This window comes from Bubalus bubalis, chromosome 23 (genome assembly GCF_019923935.1).
Source record: "Bubalus bubalis isolate 160015118507 breed Murrah chromosome 23, NDDB_SH_1, whole genome shotgun sequence".
NCBI lineage: Eukaryota > Metazoa > Chordata > Mammalia > Artiodactyla > Bovidae > Bubalus > Bubalus bubalis.
In genome coordinates, this window is record NC_059179.1 from 43481158 (window position 1) to 43506111 (window position 24954).

The window sequence follows — 24954 nt, forward strand, 5'->3', positions numbered from 1 at the left end:
AGTGGAGAGGAAGGCAGAGAGGAAGAGCGAGGAGAGCAAGCAGCTGAGAGAAGGGAGGCAGAGAAAGCAAGGTTGCAGGAGGGGCCGCGGAGACCGAGACGGAGCGCGGAGGGATGGGGTGAGAGGCGGCCGCCGGCGCCCGCAGTCCGGAATCCGAGGGCGCGCAAAGCTCCGGGTTCGGCGGCTCACGGGCGCTTGCCCGGGAGGTGGCGCCGGGCTCCGGGGTGGCCGCGCGCCCTCTCCGGGGGGCGGGGGGCTGGGGGAGCCATGGCGGCGGGGAACGGGGGGCGCGGGGCGGATGCACGGCCGCCGAGGGGCTGAGCCGGCGGCGGGCTGCGCCATGGCGGCGCGGGGCGGCGGGCCCTGAGCGCCGGCGGCGGGCGCGCACCATGAACTCGTGGGACGCGGGCCTGGCGGGGCTGCTGGTGGGCACGATGGGCGTCTCGCTGCTGTCCAATGCGCTGGTGCTGCTCTGCCTGCTGCACAGCGCCGACATCCGCCGCCAGGCGCCGGCGCTCTTCACCCTGAACCTCACGTGCGGCAACCTGCTGTGCACCGTGGTCAACATGCCGCTCACTCTGGCCGGCGTCGTGGCGCAGCGGCCACCGGCTGGAGACCGCCTGTGCCGCCTGGCCGCCTTCCTCGACACCTTTCTGGCCGCCAACTCCATGCTCAGCATGGCCGCGCTCAGCATCGACCGCTGGGTGGCCGTGGTCTTCCCGCTGAGCTACCGTGCCAAGATGCGCCTCCGCGACGCCGCGCTCATGGTGGCCTACACGTGGCTGCACGCGCTCACCTTCCCGGCCGCCGCGCTCGCCCTGTCCTGGCTCGGCTTCCACCAGCTCTACGCGTCCTGCACGCTCTGCAGCCGGCGGCCCGACGAGCGCCTGCGCTTCGCCGTCTTCACGGGCGCCTTCCACGCTCTCAGCTTCCTGCTCTCCTTCGTCGTGCTCTGCTGCACATACTGCAAGGTGCTCAAGGTGGCCCGCTTCCACTGCAAGCGCATCGATGTGATCACCATGCAGACGCTGGTGCTGCTGGTGGACATCCACCCCAGGTGAGGACGCGGGGCAGGGGACTCGGTGGAGGAGCGGGGTGGGAAAGGGGGTCCTTGACTCCCCCCACGCTCCATCGTGTAGCTTTGTGCAAGCTCCTTTAACACCGACCCTCCGTGTCCTCTTTGGAAAACTGAGGTAGGGGGAAAGGGGCAACGTTGTGAGTCTCAAGACAGGTGCATAGAGTATCAACCAAGCAGGACCTCCCAAAAGATGGGTGAGATATGAATGTATACATTCCATGACTCATGGGGATGGAAACCACAGAGAATCGGAACTTTGCTGGATTTCTTATTTTACATGTGTGGTGTTCACTTTAAGTAACAGCATATATGGGAAGGCAGTGATCTCTGTTCACAGTTGAAGGCCTTTGCATGGCTCTCATCAGGCCCTGAGAGCCTGACCAGGATGCTTGGGGTGCTGCTAAGAGGTCTCAGACAGCAGCGTGACGCTCTGCTGGCTCTTTCCTTTCTCTGGTGCCTGGCACTGCCTCTGTCTCCTGCTCGTGTGTGTCTGTGTGTGTGCGTGCAATAGAGAGAGAGAGGGAGAGGGAGAGAGAGAGAGAGTCCTGGGCGGCCCCTTCCTCTGTGGTCCTTAAAGGAGCCTCTGAAGGGCTCTGGGTCAGGCTGGGGAGGTCCTCCTGCCCCTCCCAGACAGCGCCCTCTGGTGTCTTCTGGACTTGGAGTCCCTGCAGAGGGAGGGTGTCATCCTGAGACTCCCATGGTGAAACCTGCCCACCCACCTCCATCCTCCCCTGGCTGCTGTTTCTTAGGAAGGCAGCTCGGGGTGGGCAGTGTGGGTTAGGGTGCCTCCCCCTCCCCACCCCCACCCCAGAAAGTCCTACCATCCCCCCCCCACCCCCCAGCCTCTCAGGGACAGAAGGCGGAAAGTCTCAGCTGAGCTGTCCTGAGAGCACCTTGGCTTTCCTTACAAGCAGAGGGAAGTGAGGAGGGAAACTGCTGCTGGGTCTCTGTTCTATAGACTCTGCTATTTTATGTCCTGATGCTCTGGACCCTTGAAAGGGGGTTTTGGTGTCAAGATGGCATGAAAAGTGAGGCAGGCAGAGGGGACCAGTGCATGGGAGGCCAGGGGCCAGGGAGGGAGCTCTGTCCCCAGGGTGCGAATGCCTCCCGGGCCAGGAAGAAGCAAGCTCCTAGGTGAGGGGAGTCAGTCTGACCAAAGGCTCCTTCAGTTCTGAGTTCTTCTGCGCATAAGCAAAAAACAAAGAGAAGACCTTGAGCTTCACGCTGTCTGAACACAGAAGGGCATGTAAGCCTGTGTTCCCTGTTCCCCTCAGGATGGTCCTTCCAGATTACATGCCGGTCCAGAGCTTCCAGTTGCAGAATCTTCCTCCCAGAATCATGTACACTACATCCGTTGTGAGAGACACCAGGGTGTGTGAACCATGTATGAAAATGTGTGCGCGCCACACATACAGGCTTACGTGCTCGTATGTCAGCTGCCTGTGTAACAGACCACAGGTGTGCACCGACACAAAGACTCGCCCTGCCTCACAGCACGTGGCCATGCGTGGTCAGTGTCACCTAAGGACCGCAGCGCTGTTCCCCTTCCCATTACCCTGGGCTGAGAGGACCTCACTTGAGAAGGTGCGTCTTCCCTAGGATATTCGCAAGGAGTGCTCTAGAAGCTGTAGACAGTGTTGTTGAACTCCCGGCACCTGAATGAGTGAGCCCACTCGTTGAGAATCTAACAGTGGAGGAGGGAATCATCTGGGAAAAGAATCAGTTCTTATTTAGACCAGTACAAACCCCATCGCCACCCTCCCTTCAACTTCCAGACAGGAGGACGGTGGCTCCTTTTCGGCCCATTTAAGATGCTATTCAGTCATTTTCACCTCTTTGTGATCCCATGGACTGTAGCCTGCCAGGTTCCTCTGTCCATGAAATTGTCCAGGCAAGAATACTGGAGTGGGTTGCCATTTCCTCCTCCAGGGGAATCTTCCCAACCCAGGGACTGAACCTGCGTCTCTTGTGTCTTCTGCATTGGCAGGCAGATTCTTTACTGCTGTGCCACCTGGGTTGGCTCCAATCTTGCACATGTCTAATGGACTCCAGGTCAGACACCACGGAAAGAACTCCCAGGGGAGTCAGGAGAAGAGGCAGCTGCTCTGCTGGCCGCTGGGCCTCTCTTCCCTCCTCCACGCCCCTCCAGGGGGATGCTCACTGCTTCTGAGCCCCAGGAAGCCCCGAGGAAACCCTCTTCCCAGAGCCCTGGGGTCCTGCAGGGCCAAGGAGCAAGAGCAGCCTGCAGTAGGGAGAGGAAGGGCTTCTGGGGGTTGGTGGGGATGGATTACCTTCTGCTGATTCCAACGGGCCCCGCTGGCGGAGGCCGACCGGAGGTTGCAGAGGAGTGGGCAGGCGCGACAGCACTGTCCCTTCAGTGACCACAGGCTGCCTTTTTCTATGGGGTCCACTCCCAGAGGGAGAGTGTGAGCAGTGGCCTCACAGGAGGGCACCAGCTCTTGGACAGTGGATCCTCAGGCTTCTTTTTTGGAGGCTCCAAACTCTTCCTCCCCACAAGTGAGAAACAGCAGAGCTAGCTCCAGGGTAGCGGAGGAGGAGGCTGCCCCTAGGCCCCCCAGCCTCCGGCACTAAGGCTTCAGGCAGCTTCCAGGGCCAGTTGGTCCTGGGAGCTGGGGGAGTCCAGTCCCGATCAGTAGAAGTCAGGCTTCCTTGTTCAGGGTGGCAGGTCATGGTGATTTTGTTCACTGGAAGATTCCCTTCACAACCACCACCCTGCTGGCCTCCTGGGACTTAATTTTGAGTTTTCCCTGAGGCCCAGGGTGGCATTTGTCAGGAAGCTCCTGAGTGATGCTGGCTCTTCCTGCAGAGCATTTGACAGGGAGGATGACGGGCTGGATTCCTCTGCTTCAGCACCACCTCAAGGTCAGAGACTCTCTGCTCGAAGTTGAATCAGGGACCCTGAGAGACCCCCCCTTCTCCCGTCTTTCTGGAGTGGTCTCTCGGGTTACTGCAGTCACAGAGGAGTTGGGAATTACTAATAGTTTTTACCCACCTGGTCTCTATCCACTCAGTCTACTGGGTTCAGTTCTCCCAGATCACAACTTGGAACCGATTATAGTCAGATCCTACCTCTGGTGCCCTCAGGGACGCCGATGGGGAGCCCTGGTGGGGGGCCCTGGTGGGGGGCCCTGATGGGGGGCCCTGATGGGGGGCCCTGCATGGGGAGCCCTGGTGGGGGGCCCTGGTGGGGGGCCCTGGTGGGGGGCCCTGCATGGGGAGCCCTGGTGGGGGGCCCTGGTGGGGGGCCCTGGTGTTGATACCACAGCCCTGCTCTCCGCGTGTAGCTGAAGGCACCACTCGCTGGCACAGGTTCATGACTTCAGACTGGACCTTGGGTGAAACATACGCATGCTTGTGATCAAGGGCTACAGGGTGAGAGCTGAGCCAGAGGGTGTCAGACTGTGCAAAGCTAGATGGAAGTGCTGTTGATTTTGTAGATGAAGAAGTTGCAACCCCCAGGGAAGAGGGGGCAGTTGCCATGTTTAACAGATCTAGATTGTGGGTCCACCCGGGTCTGCCCCCAAGATTTATGGATTATGCGGCAATAGTGCAAATGGAGTTTCACAAGCCATCTACATGAATATTGAGATTTTCTAAATTCAACTTCAGTTCAGTTCAGCTCAGTTGCTCAGTCATGTCTGACTCTTTGCGACCCCATGGACTGTAGCACCCCAGGCCTCCCTGTCCATCACCAACTCCTGGAGTTTACTCAAACTCATGTCCATTGAGCCGGTGATGCCATCCTACCTCATCCTCTGTCATCCCCTTCTCCTCCCACCTTCAGTCTTTCCCAGCGTCATGGTCTTTTCCAATGAGTCAGTTCTTCGCATCAGGTGGCCAAAGTATTGGAGTTTCAGCTTCAGCATCAGTCCTTCCAATGAATATTCAGGACTGATTTTCTTTAGGATGGACTGGTTTGATCTCCTTGCAGTCCAAGGGACTCTCAAGAGTCTTCTCCAACACCACAGTTCAAAACCATCAATTCTTTGGCACTTACAAACTGTTAAATGAAAGATGTTCTAAACGTCTGCCTTGAGAAGTACACATTTATAACACTTTTCAAGGCTGGGTTCAAACTGAGGGTTCTCAGGCTCCTCGGATGTGGCGAGGAGAGCAGAACTGGCTTTGTGCACACAGCCCACCTGCCTCGTCTCCCAGCCTGGCTCCCCCAGCACAGAAAGGGGCTTCCGTTGTACAAGGTGGACACGGCAGGATCTGCGTCCACATATTGCTCACAGATGTCATGTCTCTGGTCTCCAGCCGAGCACAGAGGTGGCACAGTCCACCCTTAGGAGGATGGGGCCAAGGATGATGCGTGCACACCTTCTGGAAGCAGGACCAGGGCATTTGGGCAAAAAATTCCGTATCGCTAGAGCTTGTTCCGGGCTTGCCAGGTGGCGCTAGTGGTAAAGAACCAGCTTGCCAATGCAGGAGACACAGGAGACCTGGGTTCGATCCCTGGGTTGGGAAGATCCCCTGGAGGAGGAGGGCATGGCAACCCTCTCCAGGATTGTTGCCTGGATAATCTCATGGACAGAGGAGTCTGGTGGGTTACTGTCCACAGAGTTGCAAAGAGTGGGGCATGACTGAAGTGACTTAGCACATACACACACACACACAACACACACACAGAGCCTGGTCTAGGATGGAGCATGTGGGTTCTGAGTGTGCCCATCCCCTTAGCTCTGAACTCTTCATTTCCTGGGGAGGCCTGGATCCCTCAGTATCCAGGGCCCAGGACAGGCCCCCACTTTTCAGGTCTCAGGGCAGGACTGCTCACACCAGTCCTGACCCCAAGCTCGAGGCTTTACTCCACCATCAGTCAACCTGTTTCCTAGCCTTTTGTTTCATTTTCTGAAAAGCCAGAAGGCAAATCCGGATGTCTCTCTGAGTCCTGGACCAGCTACTGTCCTCTGGGGTTCAGTCAGGACCCACCCCCCACATGTTTTAGCCACAGTCACCTCATGTGCTGACTTTTCAGATATCCCCAGGATAATCCATCCCTCTGCCCTGTTCCTGAAGCCTCCTGGGGGACATGTCTTTGACCCCACATGTCACCTGGAGAGCCCATCTCCTTTTGGCTCAAGGGAATACTGTGTCTTGTCATAGCCTTTGGGACCAACTCCACTCCCCCCGCCCCCTGCCCTACCCAACACACACACACAGGCACTGTGCTTGCACTCTGGGCCAACGAACCTGGCCAAGAGAGCTTTGGGCCTCTCACCCTCTGCGCTGCATGGGAGCCCAGACTCAAGCTCAGATCTTACTGGCAACAGTCTGTACTTGCAGTGTGCTCTCTCTCATAAATATAGGAAGAGAAAGTTTGCAGTGGGATGGAGTTTGGGGGTTCAAGGTAGTGCTGGACCATAGGCATTGTTTCATAGATATATACTGAGTGAATAATACTTAGGAGCCACACTGAGTGAGTGCTGACTCTGAGTCAAGCACTGTCTTAGCTCCTTCCAGGGTGTTTACTTAGTTAAACTCAATAGGATCCTGCCACACAGGTACTTACATTGTCCCCATTTTAGAAATGAAGAGGCTGATGCACAAAGAGCTGTGTAACTTGCCTAAAGCCACACAACAGGTCAGTACAAGAAGCATAGACTTAAGCCCAGAGGTTTGGCTCTGGCGCTGCTTCTGTGCTGACCACTCAGTATTAACCAGAGAGGACTCTCGGCCACGGAAGGGTTCACAGCTTCACATTCTATTGATAAGCCTTGCTTTGTCTGAAAGGCTCAAGATTCTTAAGTCTCAGCTTTAAAAAAAATCTGTGCTAGAGCAGATTTCTACTATCATCTCTTTTGATAAGGTCACTTTAAAATGATTGAGTATTAATTTTCTTAAGGGTTGTTCATTAATTCAGATGGCATACTCTCATTACGTTTTTCTGGGTACAAGATGTTGAGCTTCGTAGTGTGGGAACCCAGAAAAGGAATGTGTCTGTGGAGTGCCTGCTGTTTAATCCTTCTCTCCTGTACAAAGCTTTGCAGGAACAGATAAAATGAATTCCCCACAGGCACAGGTTTTTACAATGAAGAGTGACCTTGATCGTGCTAGCCTCTGAAGGGTCTGTTTTATTCCTCGGAGAGTCCCTGAGATGTTTCTGTTTATCCTTCTAAGGACCTTCAAAGCTTTAATGAATGTCTGTCTTTAAATATTCCTCAAGGCTCGGGGGCAGGATTGTCTGCTGTGGTGGGAGGAAGAGACGCTGCTCTTGGGGAGACAGTTGGGTCCTCAGACCCTCAGCAGGAACCCAAGTGCCCCCTCAGGGGTGGGGTTGGGGGGGCAGAGGAAGCTTCTCCCTCCTCCAGAGCTGGGTAGCAGATGAGTCACTTAGTCTCTGCTAAGTGGCTGCTCTAGCTATAGGTCTAACTGTGAAATCCACCTCCGATAAATGAGGAACCAGATTCAGAGAGGTTGAGTGACTTCCCTGAGGCCACACAGCTGTGAGGGCACAGCTGGGACTAGGACACATAGCCAGAGCGTGCTCACTGATCAGGGTTACTCTAAAATGTCTGAGAAAAGGAAAACATGGCTGGGGGTCACACCCTGGAGGAGGGCCAGCTTCCAGTGTCATCACCAGATTCTCTGGTGCCCCTTGATGAGTCATTTACGGTAAATGAAAGTGATCCTCACTTTCAAGGAGATGTCCAGAATCCTGTACTCCTTCCAGTGGGTGAGTGTACTGTGATGAGTCTGGACTCCTAGCTCACGCCCCCACATCTGCAATTCCTACACTGATCACACTGAGAGTTTTGAGAGAAGGATTTCATTATTAAAACAAGAGGTCCTGTGTTGTAAAGAATGTACCAGACACGCCATGAGGGTGACTGTTGTTCTGATTTGCCTGGGACTGTGAGGGCTCCCAGGATGTGTGACTTTGAGCCTGAAAATCAAGACCGTCTCAGGCAAACCAAGACGGGCTGGTCACCTCACTGCACCCAGATCTCCAGGGCGGGGACCCGTGCCTTCTCTCCATGCCCACTTGTATCTGCACAAGTCACAAGAGCCAGAGGTCTGTGCAAGAAGATGCTACAGACACCCAGGTGTAAATGGAAAGGGAAAAGATTTACGATGACTCTTGCTGTGTGACTTTAGGCAAAATCGCCCTTCTGTTCTCTGCCTTCTTGGTTGTGTGCTTCAGATTTTCTGAATGAGATGACGTACACAAATCCTCAGGGAGGTGTGATGACCCCAGTGAGTTGGCAGGTGACACTCAGAGTCAGACGACCTGGGTTCAACTACCGCCATCACTTAGGGAGACCAACCATCCTGGGTTGCCTGAGACGGAGAGTGGTCCTCAGATGTGGGATCCTCGGTCTGAAAACCGGACAGTCCTGTGTAAACCATCCAGGCTGCAGGACTTTCAGTACTAAACGCGGGACAGTCCTGATTACCCGGGGCAAGTCGGTCACCCCACTGCCGCCCTTCTCCCGATCACTGTGCGATCTTGAGCAAGTTACTTAACTTCTCTGTGCCTCTGTCTCATCTGAAAAAGTGAAGATTACAGTTTATCAGTCCTAATCTTATAGGATTGGGATTCCCTGGTGGCTCAGATGGTAAATCGTCTGCCCGCAATGCAGGAGACCTGGGTTCAATCCCTAGTTCGGGAAGATCCCCTGGAGAAGGAAATGGCAACCCACTTCAGTACTCTTGCCTAGAAAATTCCATGGATGGAGGAGCCTGGTGGGCTGCAGTCCCTGGGGTCGCAAAGAGCCGGACATAACTGAGTGACTTTACTTACTGTTTTATAGAGATGTGAGTATCAAATCAATGAATGCAAATGAACCCCTATCACAGTATCTAAGATAGCATATATATTAAATCAAGAAATCAAGAAATGTGGGTGGCTATTGATATGAGTGATTAGAAATTAATTCATGATGTTAGTCATGAGTAATACATTTCAGCCAGTATGAAATCTGTCTGTACTGGGCCAGACTCCAGTTCTCAACTTTCTAAATTCCTGGAAGGATACAGTCAATGGAGGAAAAAAATTCTGCAGGAATTTTAGGGGACCAGTCCAGACTAACATGGAGTTGTCCATCTGTGACCAGAAATCTGACAAGGAAGAGCCGTGATTAATTAGTAAAATATTGGTTCTTGTGGAGGAAAGGGGAGGCTGCCTTGGTGTCCATGCTGCTCACGAGCCTGGCTCATGAACATTCTCCCCACTCTTTGCTTTCATTGAACAGACTGACCTATTTTGGTGTCAGGTCACTGCAGCCTGGCTTCCCAGGAGGCTCAGTAGTAAAGAATCTTCTTGCCAATGCAGGAGACACAGGCGATGCAAGTTCAGTCTGGAAGGCTTTGCAAGGCTGCGTTCAAACTGAGGGTTCTCAGGCTCCTCGGATGTGGCAGGGAGAGCAGAACTGGCTTTGTGCACACAGCCCACCTGCCTCGTCTCCCAGCCTGGCTCCCCCAGCACAGAAAGGGGCTTCCATTGTACAAGGTGGACACTGCAGGATCTGCGTCCACATGTTGCTTACAGATATCATTTCTCTGGTCTCCAGCCGAGCACAGAGGTGGCACAGTCCACCCTTAGGAGGATGGGGCCAAGGATGATGCGTGCACACCTTCTGGAAGCAGGACCAGGGCATTTGGGCAAAAAATTCCATTTTGCTAGAGCTTGGTCTGGGCTTGCCAGGTGGCGCTAGTGGTAAAGAACCAGCTTGCCAATGCAGGAGACACAAGAGACTCGGGTTTGATCCCTGGGTTGGGAAGATCCCCTGGAGAAGGAAATGGCACCCCACTCCAGTATTCTTTCCTGGAGTATCCCATGGACAGAGGAGTCTGGTGGCTACAGTCCATGGGGCCACAAAGAGTCAGACATGACTGAGACTGAACATGCATGCATGCACACACTGCAGCCCTGGCCTGACGTCTGCCAAGTTATCTTTACTCCTGATGACTCTGCCCACAGTCTTCTTCCCTGTCCACTTCTGCAATCATGTCATTTATTCTAATGTATGCCTATGGCCGATTCATACTAATGTATGGCAGAAACCATCACAATATTGTAATTATCCTCCAATTAAAATAAATCAATATATTTTTAATTATAAAAAAAATAAGTAAACAGTAGGAACACATGGCCACATTGGGCCCTGTGATCTGGAGGACGTGATGCCTCACTTGTGGAGATGGACAGCCCGGCTGTTGCTCGTGCATTTTGCTGAGGCTGCAGGAAAGGGGTTGCAAGAACTGCTGCTCCCAGCTGGCCTGAGATGTCAGTTCTCGAAAGGTGGGGAGCAGAGCGGAGTCAGGAACAGGGTGTGGTTAGAGGTGCAGGTGGGCATCCTCAGAGCTGTGTCCCTGATTCTCCAGGGGCTTAATGGTCCTGTAGCTTCACCGAGCTTCATCTCTGAAGGAATCAAGTAACTTCTTCAGTCACCTGATAATGTCATGTCTGTAGCCCTGGGCTGGCTGGGGCTTTGGGGTAGAAGAAATAGGGCTGAAGGTGTGGAGGAAAGGAAGCCCGGGCCACACTGCACAGAGTCTGGGCTGCCCCAGCTGGAGGGTACCTGCCTCCAGTCACCCAGACACACATTCAAATTCTGCAACCGCTTACCAGTTGAGCAAATCATTTGGCCTCAGTGAACTCAGGGTCTTCATTGTAAGGCAGGACAAGTAACACTCACCTGGCAGGATCAAAAGATAAAGAATAGAGATAGGAATTAGATAAGGCAAAGGTAAGAACTAGAGATACTACCTAGCGAGTGTGTTTATTTGCACTTGCTTGGGCACTGTGCTAATTGCTTTGTATGCTTCAGGCATTTAATTCTCAAAGCAGCCTTTTGCAGCACTTTATTTTATGTCATTTCTTTTTTTTTAATTGGAGAACAATTGCTTTACAATGTTGTGTCAATTTCTGTTGTACAACGAAGTGAATCAGCTATATGCGTACATATAGCCCCTCTTTCTGGCACCTCCCTCCCACCCCATCCCCATCTCGCCCTCTAGGTCATCACAGAGCACCAAGCTGAGGTACCCCTGTTGTACAGAAGCTTCCCACTAGCTTATCTGTTTGGCACATGGTAGTGTATACATGGACTTCCCTGGTGGCTCAGATGATAAAGTGTCTGCCTACAAGGCCGGAGACCTGGGTTCGATCCCTGGGTTGGGAAGATCCCCTGGAGAAGGAAATGGCAACCCACTCCAGTATTCTTGCCTGGAAAATCCCATGGACGGAGGAGCCTGGTAGGCTACAGTCCATGGGATTGCAAAGAGTCAGACACGACTGAGCCACTTCACTTTCACTTCAGTGTATATATGTCGGTCCTAATCTCCCAGTTGGTCCACCCTCCCCTTGCCCCTGTGTGCAGAGCTTTGTTGTATTACTCTCCGTATTTTACAGATGACGACCCAGTGATGTCAGACAAGTTACCCCAGGTCACGTGCTTAGAGCCTAGTTGAGCTCGGGTCTCTCTGGCTCCATGGCCAAGTTCCTACTCTCACAGCCACCACCTGCACACGCGAAAGTGAGTCCCTGTGCCTGGCCGGCCCGCCCCGTGACTCACCTTCTCCCCTTCTTGTGTGCAGTGTGCGGGAACGCTGTCTGGAGGAGCAGAAGAGGCGGCGGCAGCGAGCCACCAAGAAGATCAGCACCTTCATAGGCACCTTCCTCGTGTGCTTTGCGCCCTACGTGATCACCAGGTGAGCTTGGCCGGCAGGCCCAGAGCTTGGGGCGGGTGGGGTTGGGCGCGGGGCTCCAGAGAACCACGCAGGCCTCGCTTGGCCACGTGTTTTCCAGAGGGTGGATCGGAGGATGAGAATGAACTTGACAGATGAGGGAGAAGGAGGCCATATGCTTTTGCTTTTCAGCCTCAGATTCTTCTGGATTAAATTTAAGACCGAAAGGTAGTGAGACTCCCCACTTGACTGCAAAGCACATCATTCTAACGTTCAGTCCCCAAACCCAGGAAGCTCTAAAGGAGGAGACAAGGAGAAGAGATAGGGGAGAGCAGCCTGCAGGGCATGGGTTCTTACTGCCAACCGAATGCAGGAGAGCCCCGCCTGGAATCCCCGGCCCAGACACCCTGATCAGCAGGTGCCACCTGCCCAGGGCGCAGGGAGCATGCCCTGTGCCCAGTCAGACGGGCCCACACATCCACAGCTCCAGGATCTGCCACTGTGAGTCCAGGCATCGTGGCTTGTCATGTTCTCTCCCTGTCCCCATCCCCCATGCCAGCCAAGGTTGCAGTATGATGGCCTCAGGGCTGTACATTCCAGAAGCCAACCTCCTCCAACTACAGAATTTTCCTTACATGTTGTAGCCAGAAAAAAAAAAAAGTATTACCCACTCAGTTTTGCTCACTGGAGAGGAAACACCCCTGCACACACAAATTTGTATCCAAAATGGCTTAACTATTTGGGAAAATGAAAACAGAAAGGATTTTGATGTTCTGTTGGAAAGTGGATGTTGAACCTGGCGAGTAGGAGCTGTGCAGGGTTTTGTGTGCATGTGCATGTGTGTGTGTGTGTGTGTGTGTGTGAAAGAGAGAGCATCCCCAAGCATCCCTTAGCCTCCCCTCAGCATCCCCAGAATCCCTCAGTATCCACTAGCACCCCCATTATCTCTCAGCATCCCCTTAGCATCCCCCAGCATCCTCCTGCATCCCCCAGCATCCCTCAGCATCCTCAGTATCCCCAGAATCCCTCAGAAGCCCTCACCATCCCCCAGCATCCCCAAGCATCCTCCTGCATCCGCCAGCACCTCTCAGCATCCCTCAGCATCCCTCAGAATCCCCTAGCATCCCTCAGCATCCCCCAGGACCTCTCAGCATCTCCAGTATCCCCCAACATCCCCCAGAATCCCTCAGCATCCCCAGTATCCCCCAGCATCTCTCATCATCCCCTGTATCTCCCAGCATCCCTCAGCACCCCGATTATCCCCCAGCACCTTCCTGCATCCTCAGGTGGCTGGGACCTGGAAAGGATGCCCTGCCTCACAATCCCCCAGAGAGGGATGATGCTCCAGGGAGGAGAGGCTCACTGTGCCCAGGTCCCTCTGTCTCTCCCTGTCCTTCCTCACACTGAGCTGAAGCCTGGCTCCCCATAGTTCCACCCACACTCCCAAACCTGCTTTCTGCAGTCCAGGAGGACGTCTGTCCCCGGGGCCCTGCTGATGGGCAGACAGTGAGCTGGGCTCCCCCTCAGCAGCACCTGTCTTCTCTTCTCCAGACAGCACAAGCCCAAAGCATCTCTCACTGTCTTTTCTGTGGTAGCCGCTCCCTCTGGGGGAAGGCTAGTGGGCTTATCTCTCACTTTAAACATAGGACATCAGGCTGCCTGCAGATCTCTGGATGAGTCTGTCCTGAGCAGAGCAGATCCATCAGTTCTACCTTCTAGAACTACCCACGAGACCTCAGCCCTCCTGACAGTCTGTGTTGTGGATGGGGGTGTCCTGTGCATCGTGAGATGTTGGCAGCCCCTCTGTCATCTACCACTGCCCACCAGCAGCACCTCTTCCCTCCTGCTCCCCACTTTTGACAACTAGAAATGTCTCCAGACACTGACAGATCTAGGCAACCTGGGGACCAGAACCACCCCTGGGTGGGAGCCCCCGGTGTAGGTCTGCCATGTCTAGCCAGGACGTCAGAACTTGCAGAGATGCGGGTTTCTGTGGGACACGAACCCCAGGCAGAAACACAGGAGAGTAGGTTTCACTTGCTCTCCGAGGGTGGGCTGCAGGGTTTGTCAGCTTGGGCTCTGGAGTTCAAACTCCAGCTCCTCTACTTCCTGCTTGCTGTGTGACCTTGGGCCAGTGATATTGCCTCTCTGAGCTTCCAACCTGTTGTCTATAAACCAGAAGTGAGCAGTGCCTGCCCCTTAGGGTTGTTGTAAGCATTCAAGGGCTTCAAGCCCGGGGAGCGTGTGTGTCATGGGCTTGGTCTGGATGTGTCCACCCTCCCTTCTTTACCTACCGCACCAGCCACGGTTCCTGGCCTGGGACTGGCTGGCGTGTGAACTAAAGGGGCCTAGATAGAGCAGGGAGAGATGAATCAGGAAGGGAGGGCATGCGGATGCCCCTTCTCTTAGCTCCCACAGTAAAGGGGACTTGTAGGCTAATGAGGTGAACTTGAACCCTCAGAGGACAATAGGTAATTCAGCTCCAAATTTAAGCTATTGGATTTTTCCCTGGCTTAATCGCATTTCCCCACAAAATTTTCCTTTTTTCTGATTATAGCTTGCTTCCCTCTAATGGTGCCCAGAAAAAAAAACCATTTCAGTGAAATTGACAGTCAGTTCACAACTCAATATGTTCTCTCCAAATGGACATGGTGCATTTGGACTTTTAAAAAACACTCATAAAACTGTTCATCTTTTGTGGGGACAGATGGCAACTTACAGGGGAGGAAAAGAGATGCTTAGGAAACCTCTGCGAAACCCTCCCCCACCCCCACTGCCACCACCCCATCCAGCCACTGCCTTGACTTTCCTGTGTGCACAAAGGAACCATCCTAAACCAAGCTCAGAAAACATGCAAGGTCAGCTCAGTTGCGTCCGACTCTGTGACCCCATGGGCTGCAGCACACCAGGCTTCCCTGTCCATCACCAATTCCCAGAGTTTACTCAAACTCCTCGAGTCGGTGATGCCATCCAACCATCTCATCCTCTGTCATCCCTTTCTCCTCCTGCCTTCAGTCTTTCCCAGCATAAGGGTCTTTTCAAATGAGTCAGTTCTTCACATCAGGTGGAAAGGATGAAAGTATTGGAGTTTCAGCTTCAGCATCAGTCCTTCCAATGAATATTCAGGACTGATTTCCCTTAGGATGGACTGGTTGGATCTCCTTGCAGTTCAAGGGACTCTCGACAGTCTTCTCCAACACCACAGTTCAAAAGCATCAATTCTTTGGCACTCAGCTTTCCTTATAGTCCAACTCTCACATCTATACATGACTATTGGAAAAGCCAAAACATGCAAACATCCGGTCATTTCATTTTGAAACGCGTTTCCCCAGCACCTTCTCTGTGCAGAGCATGAAGGACACCTGCAGGGGAGGCATGGCCTGGTGGGGCTCTGCAGGAGACGTCCTGTGAGGGGGGCGCGACCCTGTAGATACGGCCCTCCCACGTGGATGGAGCGCCATGACGGGGCATCTGATTGGGAAGCCTCTCAGACTTTTGAGGCAGGAGCGAGTGAAGTGGGCGTGGCTATGCAGGGGGAAAATCCCAGCAGAAGGGACAGCGGGGGCCAGGTCTAGATCCTCACAGGGGAGCCACCAGCCATGGGTCCCACTGAAATACTTGAACATGACTTGTCCAAATTGAGATGTGCCATAGGTATGACATGCATGCTGGGTTTCCAAGACTTAGCATGACTACACACACACATACATATTATATATACACACACACACACACACATATATGTGTGTGTGTGTGTGTGTATATATATATATATATATATATATATATATATATATATATGAGATTCTTGGTGGCTCAGCAGTCAAGAATCTGTCTGCAATGCAGGATACACAGGTTCTATCCCTGGGTCAGGAAGATCCCCTGGAGAAGGAAATGGCAGCCCACTTCAGTATTCTTCCCTGAAAAATCCCATGGACAGAAGAGCCTGGTGGGCTACAGTCCACAGGGTAGCCAGAGTCAGACACGACCAGCTACTAAACCACCAATATATGTAGAGTTAAAACTTTTCATATCAATTCCATGGTGAAATGGTGCTATCTTAGATATATTGAATTACATAAGGTTTGAAGTTAACAGAACTTCACATGTTTCTTTTCACACCTGGGACTCACCTTCTTCTTCTGTCAGACAGTGCTGGCCTCTAGCCAGAGACTCTGGGGTCCAGGCACACCTGTGTTCTTACTCCCAGCTCCCTCGTCCCCTTTACCTCTAGATCGTTCTTTTCTGAGCAGGAACACCTTGGTTCCTGGGATGGTCCTTCTGGCCGCGCTGCCAGAGTGCTCAGAACGCCTCCTGCCCTGTCCAGCGCCCTGCTCGGCACTGCTCGTCTAGACAGGCAAGAATGAACAGTGGCCAAATCAGTGGCTTTCTCTGTGGGTCAAGTGCATTGAGGCAGGAGTCCTCAAGGGTCTGAATGAGGGGACGTCAGGTCCCAGCACAGAGTGACGGTAGGGGCTTTGTGGCCGGCAGATCCTTGTGGCTAATCCTCTTGAAATGACACCCATCTTGGAACCACCTTCCCCTGCCCACGCCCTACCCCCATGCCGCTTCCATGACTGAAGACAGAAGAGATTCCCACGAGGGGCCTAGCCTTTGTGATAGCAGGGGCCCCAGCACACCCCAGGGAGAGGGGCACGTGTGAACTTGCTCATCGTGTGCAGGGGACCTTCTGGGCTCCAGCTGTGTGCTGGGTAAGTCCAGGGTCACACCTGAGCTACACTTCCCGTGCCGGGGAAGCAGAACTGCTAAAACAGGTGAGATGGGGTAGACCAGGGGTGGGGCAGAATTTGCTCTGACCCCCACCTCCAAGGAGCTGGACCCAAACTCTCCCATCGTACACTGAGTCAGGGCTGAGAACTGCACACTCATTGTGGGGAGAAGTCAGACTCTAGGAAGGAATGCATAAAATAACCCATGCGAGGCCTCCCTCATAGTGTACTCCCGACCATCCCCAGCACCGGAATCAGGGCCTCTCATATTTTTGGTGGCAGTTGATTCTTCTGCTGTTCTTCCCAAGCTGGTTTCCGAGTATGGACATAATCTCCCTGGTCTCAGAAGCGAAGTCAGGCTCTGCTCTGAAATGTAGCTGAGAATTTAACTTCTTGCAGATGATTCCCCATGGAGAACCTAGAGCCATGGGTTATGGAAATGGTAGTTTCTCTAGCAGCCGCTCGTTCAGGGAGAGTGCGCTGGTTTCAGGCCAATTGGGATCCACTGCACGTGGCAAGCCAGCACAGTTGTTGAGATGGATTCTGAGGCCAATCCTGTGAGTGACTCGGCCAGGGTTCCTGCCAGGGTCTGCCTGGAGCCAAAGCCCACCTGTGGGTCCCTTTGCCCTGCATGGAGGCTTCTCCTTCCTCCCAGAGGATATAGGAAGACACTTGGTGCCATGACCCACTCAGAACCACAAAGCTGCAGCTTCTGCGATGATTAAGATCAAGTTGCTCGAGTGGTACTTAAACCCCTCATTGAGCCGTCAATACAGATACTACTATTTCCAGTAACTCCACAAGGACAACCTCCGTCTAAGCAGCCTGCATTGCTACTTCTCCCCCTCCAATCTTATGGGGGGAGACATGTGCAAGCCTGTGGGTTGATGTTAGATCAGCCATGGGAAACGCTGGGAGCTAGCAGAATCAGAACATCAAGAAGAGAAGGGGCTTGTGCTATGACATCTGCCCCCGATTTGAGCTGATCAGGAAGGTCCAGCTGGCGGGGAGGGGGATCCCTTCTCCTTATCCCCAGTCTGTTCACATCTGCCTGATAACTGTCTCAGATTGGGAAGCACCATTCTTCGGTTAAGAACCACTCAAGTCTCCAAATAGATTCTCAAGACTTTCCTTATTGGAGGATGTGGAGTCTCTATAACCAGGCATGTGTGCTAAGTCGCTTCAGTTGTGTCTGACTCTTTGTGACACTATAGATTGTAGCCCTCCAGGCTCCTCTGTCCATGGCACTCTTCAGGCAAGAATACTAGAGTGGATTCCATCTCCTGTTCCAGGGGATCTTCTCGATCCAGTTATCGAACCCTCGTCTATTATGTCTCCTGCATTGACAGACAATTTCTTTACCATTAACGTCACCTGGGAAGGCCCTTTATAACCATACCTATCACTTATTCATGACAAACGCTGGGCTGGAAGAAGCACAAGCTGGAATCAAGATTGCCAGGAGAAATATCAATAACCTCAGATATGCAGATGACACCACCCTTATGGCAGAAAGTGAAGAGGAACTAAAAAGCCTCTTGATGAAAGTGAAAGTGGAGAGTGAAAAAGTTGGCTTAAAGCTCAACATTCAGAAAATGAAGATCATGGCATCTGGTCCCATCACTTCATGGGAAATAGATGGGGAAACAGTGGAAACAATGTCAGACTTTATTCTTTTGGGCTCCAAAATCACTGCAGATGGTGACTGCAGCCATGAAATTAAAAGACGCTTACTCCTTGGAAGAAAGTTATGACAAACCTGGATAGCATATTGAAAAGCAGAGACATTACTTTGACAACAAAGGTCTGTCTAGTCAAGGCTATGGTTTTTCCAGTGGTCATGTATGGATGTGAGAGTTGGACTGTGAAGAAGGCTGAGCGCCAAAGAATTGATGCTTTTGAACTGTGCTGATGGAGAAGACCCTTGAGAGTCCCATGGGCTGCAAGGACTGGCTGTTGGATCAACCAGTCCATTCTAAAGGAGATCAGTCCTGGGTGTTCTTTGGAAGGAATGATGCTAAAGCTGAAACTCCAGTACTTTGGTGACCTCATGCAAAGAGTTGACTCATTGGAAAAGACTCTGATGCTGGGAGGGATTGGGAGCAGGAGGAGAAGGGGATGACAGAGGATGAGATGGCTGGATGGCATCACTGACTCGATGGACGTGAGTCTGAGTGAACTCCGGGAGTTGATGATGGACAGGGAGGCCTGGTGTGCTGGGATTCATGGGGTCACAAAGAGTCAGACACGACTGAGTAACAGAACTGAACTGAACTGACTGATCACTTATTCAATACCTATAATGTAGCCAGGATATACCAATACCTACCCTGTACAGCTCTCCTTCAAGGTGAGTGCTAGAATCCCCATTTACTGAGGGTCAACAAGGTGAGATGAGTGGCCCATGGCCATAGCAGTAGCAACTGGCAGATCCAAGGGTTCAAGGCCAGTACCAAGCCTGTTGGCAAAAATTTAGCCCTGTGGCCATGTTACATCTCCAAAGCCTGTGGACCAGGTGCTGAAAATATAGAAATGTTTGTCCACAGGCTTTTTGATCCAACTTCTAGGCCCAGGCATCTTGGCGTGAACCTAAACATCCAGACTCCTGTGGGTAAACGCCAGGCTGGTGAGTGAGTCCTTTCAGTAGAAGCAGCAGTGTTTGCATGGAGTCACCTCTGACCTCCCACCAGACTGACAGCAGCTTGTGCGGACCTGGAGTCGGGCCCAGAGGTCATCACTACTGGCAGCTGGAGTCATCAGCAGATGTGGGTGGCCCCGCGCTGACCATGCATCCTTACCTCTCAGATTCCCACATTGCACCAACCAACCAAAAAGCCCCTTGCACCTGCATTTTGGGGCATGTCAGATGACAGAGGAACACATTGGAAACCTCCACCCTCACTCTTTTTATTTGTTTGGCTGCGTTGGGTCCTAGTTGTGGCACACGGGATCTTCTGTTGCAGTGTATGAACTCTAGTTGCAATATGTAGGCTCAGTAGTTGGAGCATATGGGCTTAGTTGCCCTGGCGTGGCATGGGATCTTAAGGTGTCGTGTGTGGGATCTTAGTTCCCTGGCCAGGGATCAAATCCATGTCCCCTGCATTGGAAGGCAGATTCTTAACCACTGGACCACCAGGGAAGTCCCCCCAACCCTCACTCTTAATAAGGGTCACTGCCTTCTATTCACACACTTACACCAAAAGCCCCAGTGGGCCAAGTCTGGCTTTTTGCAGAGTGTGTGAGCAGGATGTGAGGATCTGCAATGGATTCTCATCCAGAAACTCGAATTACACTTTTCGGAATTAAAATGCACTTTTTAGAAGCATTTGTAAGGCTATTGTCTCCCCAGCGATATATGCTCACAAGTAATTATGATTATCTCAGATCATCGGAGTGGGGCCTCGAGGCCTTTGTGGATCCGACAGCAGCATTATTGTGGCTTTTCAGAATCATGGAATTATGACAGCAGAGGGCTTTAATATGCCCAGTGTTAATATTCTATTAATCAAAGGCCTTTTCCCTGCTAGTGGCTCATGAACATTTAAAGCTCAGCTTGTTGTTTGGTCGTGTCCAGCTCTTTTGCAGCCCCATAGAGCGTACCCCATCAGGCTGGCTCCTCTGTCCATGGGATTTCCCAGTTAAGAGTACTGGAGTGGGTTGCCATTTCCTTCTCCAGGGGATCTTCCCGACCCAGGGATTGGATCTCCTGGATTGCAGGCAGATTCGTTACCAGCTGAGCCACCAGGGAAGCCCAGCCTGTTACTTACGTATCTTCAAATACACAGACCAGATTCTCCAGACGTCTTGAGAAGACACCAGGCTTGCTTCCCAAAGGATGTTCTGTGGCCCGTGTTGCACTTGGTGCACAGCATGTGTGTGAGTGTGTGCGTGTGTGAATGTGTGTGTGAGTGTGTGTGTGTGTGTGTGAGTGTGTGTATGTGTGAATGTGTGTGTGAGTGTGTGTGGCGGAGAGATGATATCATGGAAGTGTGAAGAGGGTGCACCAATTTACCACTTTAAATTCAAGGGTTGAACGTGAAGGCCTTTTCTGCACCCTAGAACTGACTCAAGGAGCTGGGAGGTGCCGCCAGGCACCCACAGTCCAGGTTTAAATCCACCCCCCACGCCCAGGCCATGTGGCCTCGGCCTGTCACTCTGCCTCATGTCCTGCCCTGTCGTGTGAAGGGCAAGGGACGCTGCCAGGGGGACTTGAGACCCTGTTTGTGAAAGTGGCTGTCGAAGCCCCGAGCCTCTGAGGACCCAGAAGAGAAGCTGGGTCTGGGATTACTGGTGTTACTGGTCTTCTTCTCTCCCCCAGAATTTAGTTACTTTGCAGATTCCCGTCATCGAGCAGAGCTGAGACACTGGTTTCTCTGGGAGGGGGGAGGTTGGAGACTGCCCAGGAGTCCTGGCAAGGGTACCTCCATCCTCCTCCTGGGACCAGGGTGGCCAGGCTGCCAGATGGGGTCTGAGAGCCCTGTGGGTGAAGGCCGAGGGGGCGGCTTCCCAACTGTCAGCCCTCTGCTGTGACAGCCAGCACAGAGACCTCCCTGGGACCCGGACCAGAGGGCCTTGTGCCCAGAGAGGGGAGATGCTCCCTGGAGGGGTCCCCCGGAACAAATACAGAGCAAAGGGGATCCAGAGGTGGGGACAGGCAGGTAGGTCAGGGCCACAGGTGTCTGCTCTGGGTCACCTTGAGTCAGATAAACACCCATCTCCACACTCAGCTTCCGACTTGTCAGCAGCGACATCCTGCAGCATCTCACACCTCCCACCCCAGCCAGGCTGTGCCCCGGGACCCCCAGGGGCTCACTGCCATCTCTGAGCCACCCGAGATGCTCAGGAAAGCGGACTCCTGACCTCCCCTCCCCCTCAGTCCCCAGCCTGACTGGCCGCCCAGCTGTTGCGCTCTCAGCCCAGGGGCTCCTTGGGGGAGCTGTGTCAAGGTTGTCCAGGACAGGCACATGTGCATTCTAAGCACAGAAGTGTAAATGTTCCCCCGGCACACTGCCCGATGGCAGAGGTTTCTTGGGCACATGCCTCAGGCGGGACCTGGAAAGTCACCTTGGTGCTTACTGGACAGTGGGGGCAGGGGGCAGGGAGCCCTGCTTTGTAGGGAAAACACCCTTCTCCCTGGAGGGGAAGGGCCAGTGCCCTGCTCCGGGAGCTGTTGACCTCTGCTGACCCCAATGTCGACCCTCAGTGCCCACAGGCTCCAGGAGCTCCAAAGGGTTTGGTGCCATGTTGGTGTTATGACCAGGGGCCCATGAACAACCAGATCCTGCCTAACACCCTCTGCACACCCACAGGCTCCTCAGTGGACGTGGGTCTGTTTCCCAGCCCTGCCTCTGTAGCTAGCTGCCACTCACTGAGTGGCTTCAACAGTAGAACTGTGCAGCTTCAGTTAGAGGCTGGAAGTTCAGGATCAAGATGTCAACCGGGTGGGTCCTTCTGAAGCTGCCAGGGTGCTCTTCCAGGCCTCCCCGCTGCCCCCCTGGAGTTTCTGATGGTTTACATGCCATCTTTAGTGTCTCTTGGCTTCATAAGCATCACCCCATCTCTGCCTTCATCTTGCAGCATTCTCTCTGCGTGCATCTGTGCCCAGACTCCCCACTTTTGTAAGGACACGGTCATCACATGGGCTTAGGGGCCCACCCTTCTCCAGCAGGACTTCATTGTAACTGATTACACCTGCAACGAGCCTGGTTTCAAATAAGGTTCCACTCTGAGGTGTTGATTGGAGAAGGAAATGGCAACCCATTCCAGTATTCTTGCCTAGAGAATCCTGTGGACAGAGAAGCCTGGTGGGCTGCCGTCTATGGGATCACACAGAGTCGGACGCAACTGAAGTGACTTAGCATGCATGCATGCATTGGAGAAGGAAATGGCAACCCACTCCAGTGTTCTTGCCTGGAGAATCCCAGGGGCAGAGGAGCCTGGGGGGCTGCCGTCTATGGGGTCGCACAGAATCGGACATGACTGAAGCAACTTAGCAGCAGCTGAGGTGTTGAGAGTTAGGACTTCAGCCTATGAATTTGGGGAGACACAGTTCAACCTACAACAGGGGGCTAGGGCAAAAGGAAACCAAGTCCCCCTAATTAACTAACGCCTGAGCCAAAAACCCCTAAGCTCAGCGCTCTTGGGCCAGACCTGTGGGCGGGGGCAGGAGAGCGGAGCTCAGTAATCCATCAGGTGCAGTAGCAGAGAGGAGAGGCAGAGCGTGGCAGGCCACATTGAGCACACGGTGACCCTGCTCACGAGGAAACTGTGACTGATCGGAATAATAATGTCCCTTTTCTGGAGGGGAGGGTGTTCAGAGGAGGTGACTGGGCCTGGCATGAGAAGACGGGCTGGAGCGTTCTGGAGCATTCCCTTGCTCAAAGGTCATCTGGGGACCATGTGGCCATCCCCTACCCAGATATGAAATTAGAAAGAAGCAATTGTAGCAACATAGAAACCCTTGCCCATTCCCCTAAAGCAGTAGGGACTTAGAACTGTCAGAGCTGGAACAGAACAAAGCCAGCCACGGTGGGCACATGGCGGGGGGGGGGGGTCCCCACGCACAGGAAAACCAGAAAGCAGGTCAGCCAGCACATCTGGTCATGGAAGGTCCTAGGTTCACCTTTCCCGGGGGCCCTGTGGGAGCAGTGCCCAGGCCCAGGCTGATCTGAAGCATCTCTGCCTGGAGGCCTTGTGAAGGCCAGATGCTGGCTTTTCGGAATAGAAGTCCTGTGCAGTGTGGACCGGGGGTGACAGAAGTGCTGGGTGGCACATAGCAACTTCACAGAAAGGGAGTTCTCAGGGCTGGGAGGGACCCCAGCATTCACCCTGTGCAATCGGCGGAGATTTGAATCCCAGCGAGGCACCCAAGCAAGACATGGGTCGCAGTTAGACGCAACTGGGCTTCCCATTGAGGAGATGCTGGCTTGCTGCACAGTCCCTCTGAGCCTTGATTTCCTCATCTGTAAAGTGGGACGAATGACACCCATTCTGTAGAGGGTAACTGTAGGATTAGAGAGTGTGCATATCTCATATTTGGCCCAAAGGAGATACGCAACTGGGAGTTGTTATTACTGAGCCAGGCATGTTCAGACTGGACATAAAATCTCTGAGAAGCAAGTGCAATAGATTTTACCTCTTAATTATCTAAATGGTGAAATTTTAAATTGTCCTCAATAATTTTATTCTGTGAAATCTACAGAACCTGCAAATAATAATTTTGATCTCGCTGGATGGTTTGATGCTATTTGGCTCTTAATAAGTTCTCCTACTGCTGCTACTGCTAAGTCGCTTCAGTCGTGTCCGACTCTGTGCGACCCCATAGACATCAGCCCACCAGGCTCCCCTGTCCCTGGGATTCTCCAGGCAAGGATACTGGAGTGGGTTGCCATTTCCTTCTCCAATGCATGAAGGTGAAAAGTGAAAGTGAAGTCGCTCAGTCCTGTCCGACTCTGAGCGACTCCATGGACTTCAGCCTACCGGGCTCCTCCATCCATGGGATTTTCCAGGCAAGAGTACTGGAGTGGGGTGCCATCACCTTCTCTGAATAAGTTCTCCTAGGAGAGCTCAAATGCTCAGACTGAGTTTATCTATATGGAGAAAACTAGACATTTTGGAAAAGCAACCGGGCATCGCATAGCAACAATGCGTTGGCATTCAGCTATTTCATTGTTATTATTAGGTGTGAATTCTAGACTCAGGGGTTTTGGTTCCCTTATGCTCATCACTTCCCAACATAGATTTCTTAAAAGTACAGATTTCCCAAATGCCAACAGCTCCATTTTCCCCCATTCAGGCTTCCAAGGAGAGGAGCAGAACATTGGCCACATTTCCCCTCAGGATGGGAGGGCAAGGGCATAAACAGGATGCCAGATAGAAGGGCCTCAGAATGGAGACATCAAGGATCTGTTCAAAAAGGGAATCATTGCAACAGGGAATCTCACCCCATCAGCGTCCTTCCTCCTCCTTCCCTTCTTGAGCTCGTCCTCATGACCTAAACCCAAAGAAGCCTTCAGGAAAATCACTCAAGTTGGCAACACAGGGTTACAGCCCAAGCTCGGTGATTTCGGTACCTGGGTTCTCACCTGGGCAGCCCTCCATGCTGAGAGCCACCCTGCCTTCCATCCTGCCGACCCCTCCCTCACCCCACCTCCCAGGAAGGATACAGATGCCAGATTCCAGTCTGAGCACAGTTAGTGGATCCTCCTCCACCACGGACTTGCTGTGTGATGCTGGGCAAACTCTTTCCCTCTCTGGGCCTTGATTTCCTCATTTGACAGTGGGTGGGGAGAGGGTAATTTATGATTTCCAAGCTCCCTCCCAGTTCTGTGGCCTTTCGTACCTTCTATTAATGCTGGTTAATGTCCAAATATGGCCAAAGGTTCTGGACACATTTGGAAGAGAAGAATTAATGTCCTGATTTGGAGGGAATTCCCTGGTGGCTCAGACAGTAAAGAACCTGCCTGAAATGTAGGAGACTTGAGTTTGACC

General features: G+C 52.9%; 1 protein-coding gene across 2 annotated transcripts in view; it reads left to right on the forward strand.

Moving 5' to 3' along the window:
* Positions 1–307: 307 nt before the first annotated feature.
* Positions 308–24954, forward strand: part of GPR26 (G protein-coupled receptor 26) — a 30296-nt gene continuing 5649 nt past the window's right edge. For both annotated transcript variants that reach the window (XM_044935098.2, XM_006080415.4), the window contains exons 1-2: positions 308–1057; positions 11645–11758. In XM_044935098.2, coding sequence (XP_044791033.1) covers positions 390–1057; positions 11645–11758 — 782 coding nt within the window. In that variant the 5' untranslated portion in view covers positions 308–389. The remainder of the gene's footprint in view (positions 1058–11644; positions 11759–24954) is intronic.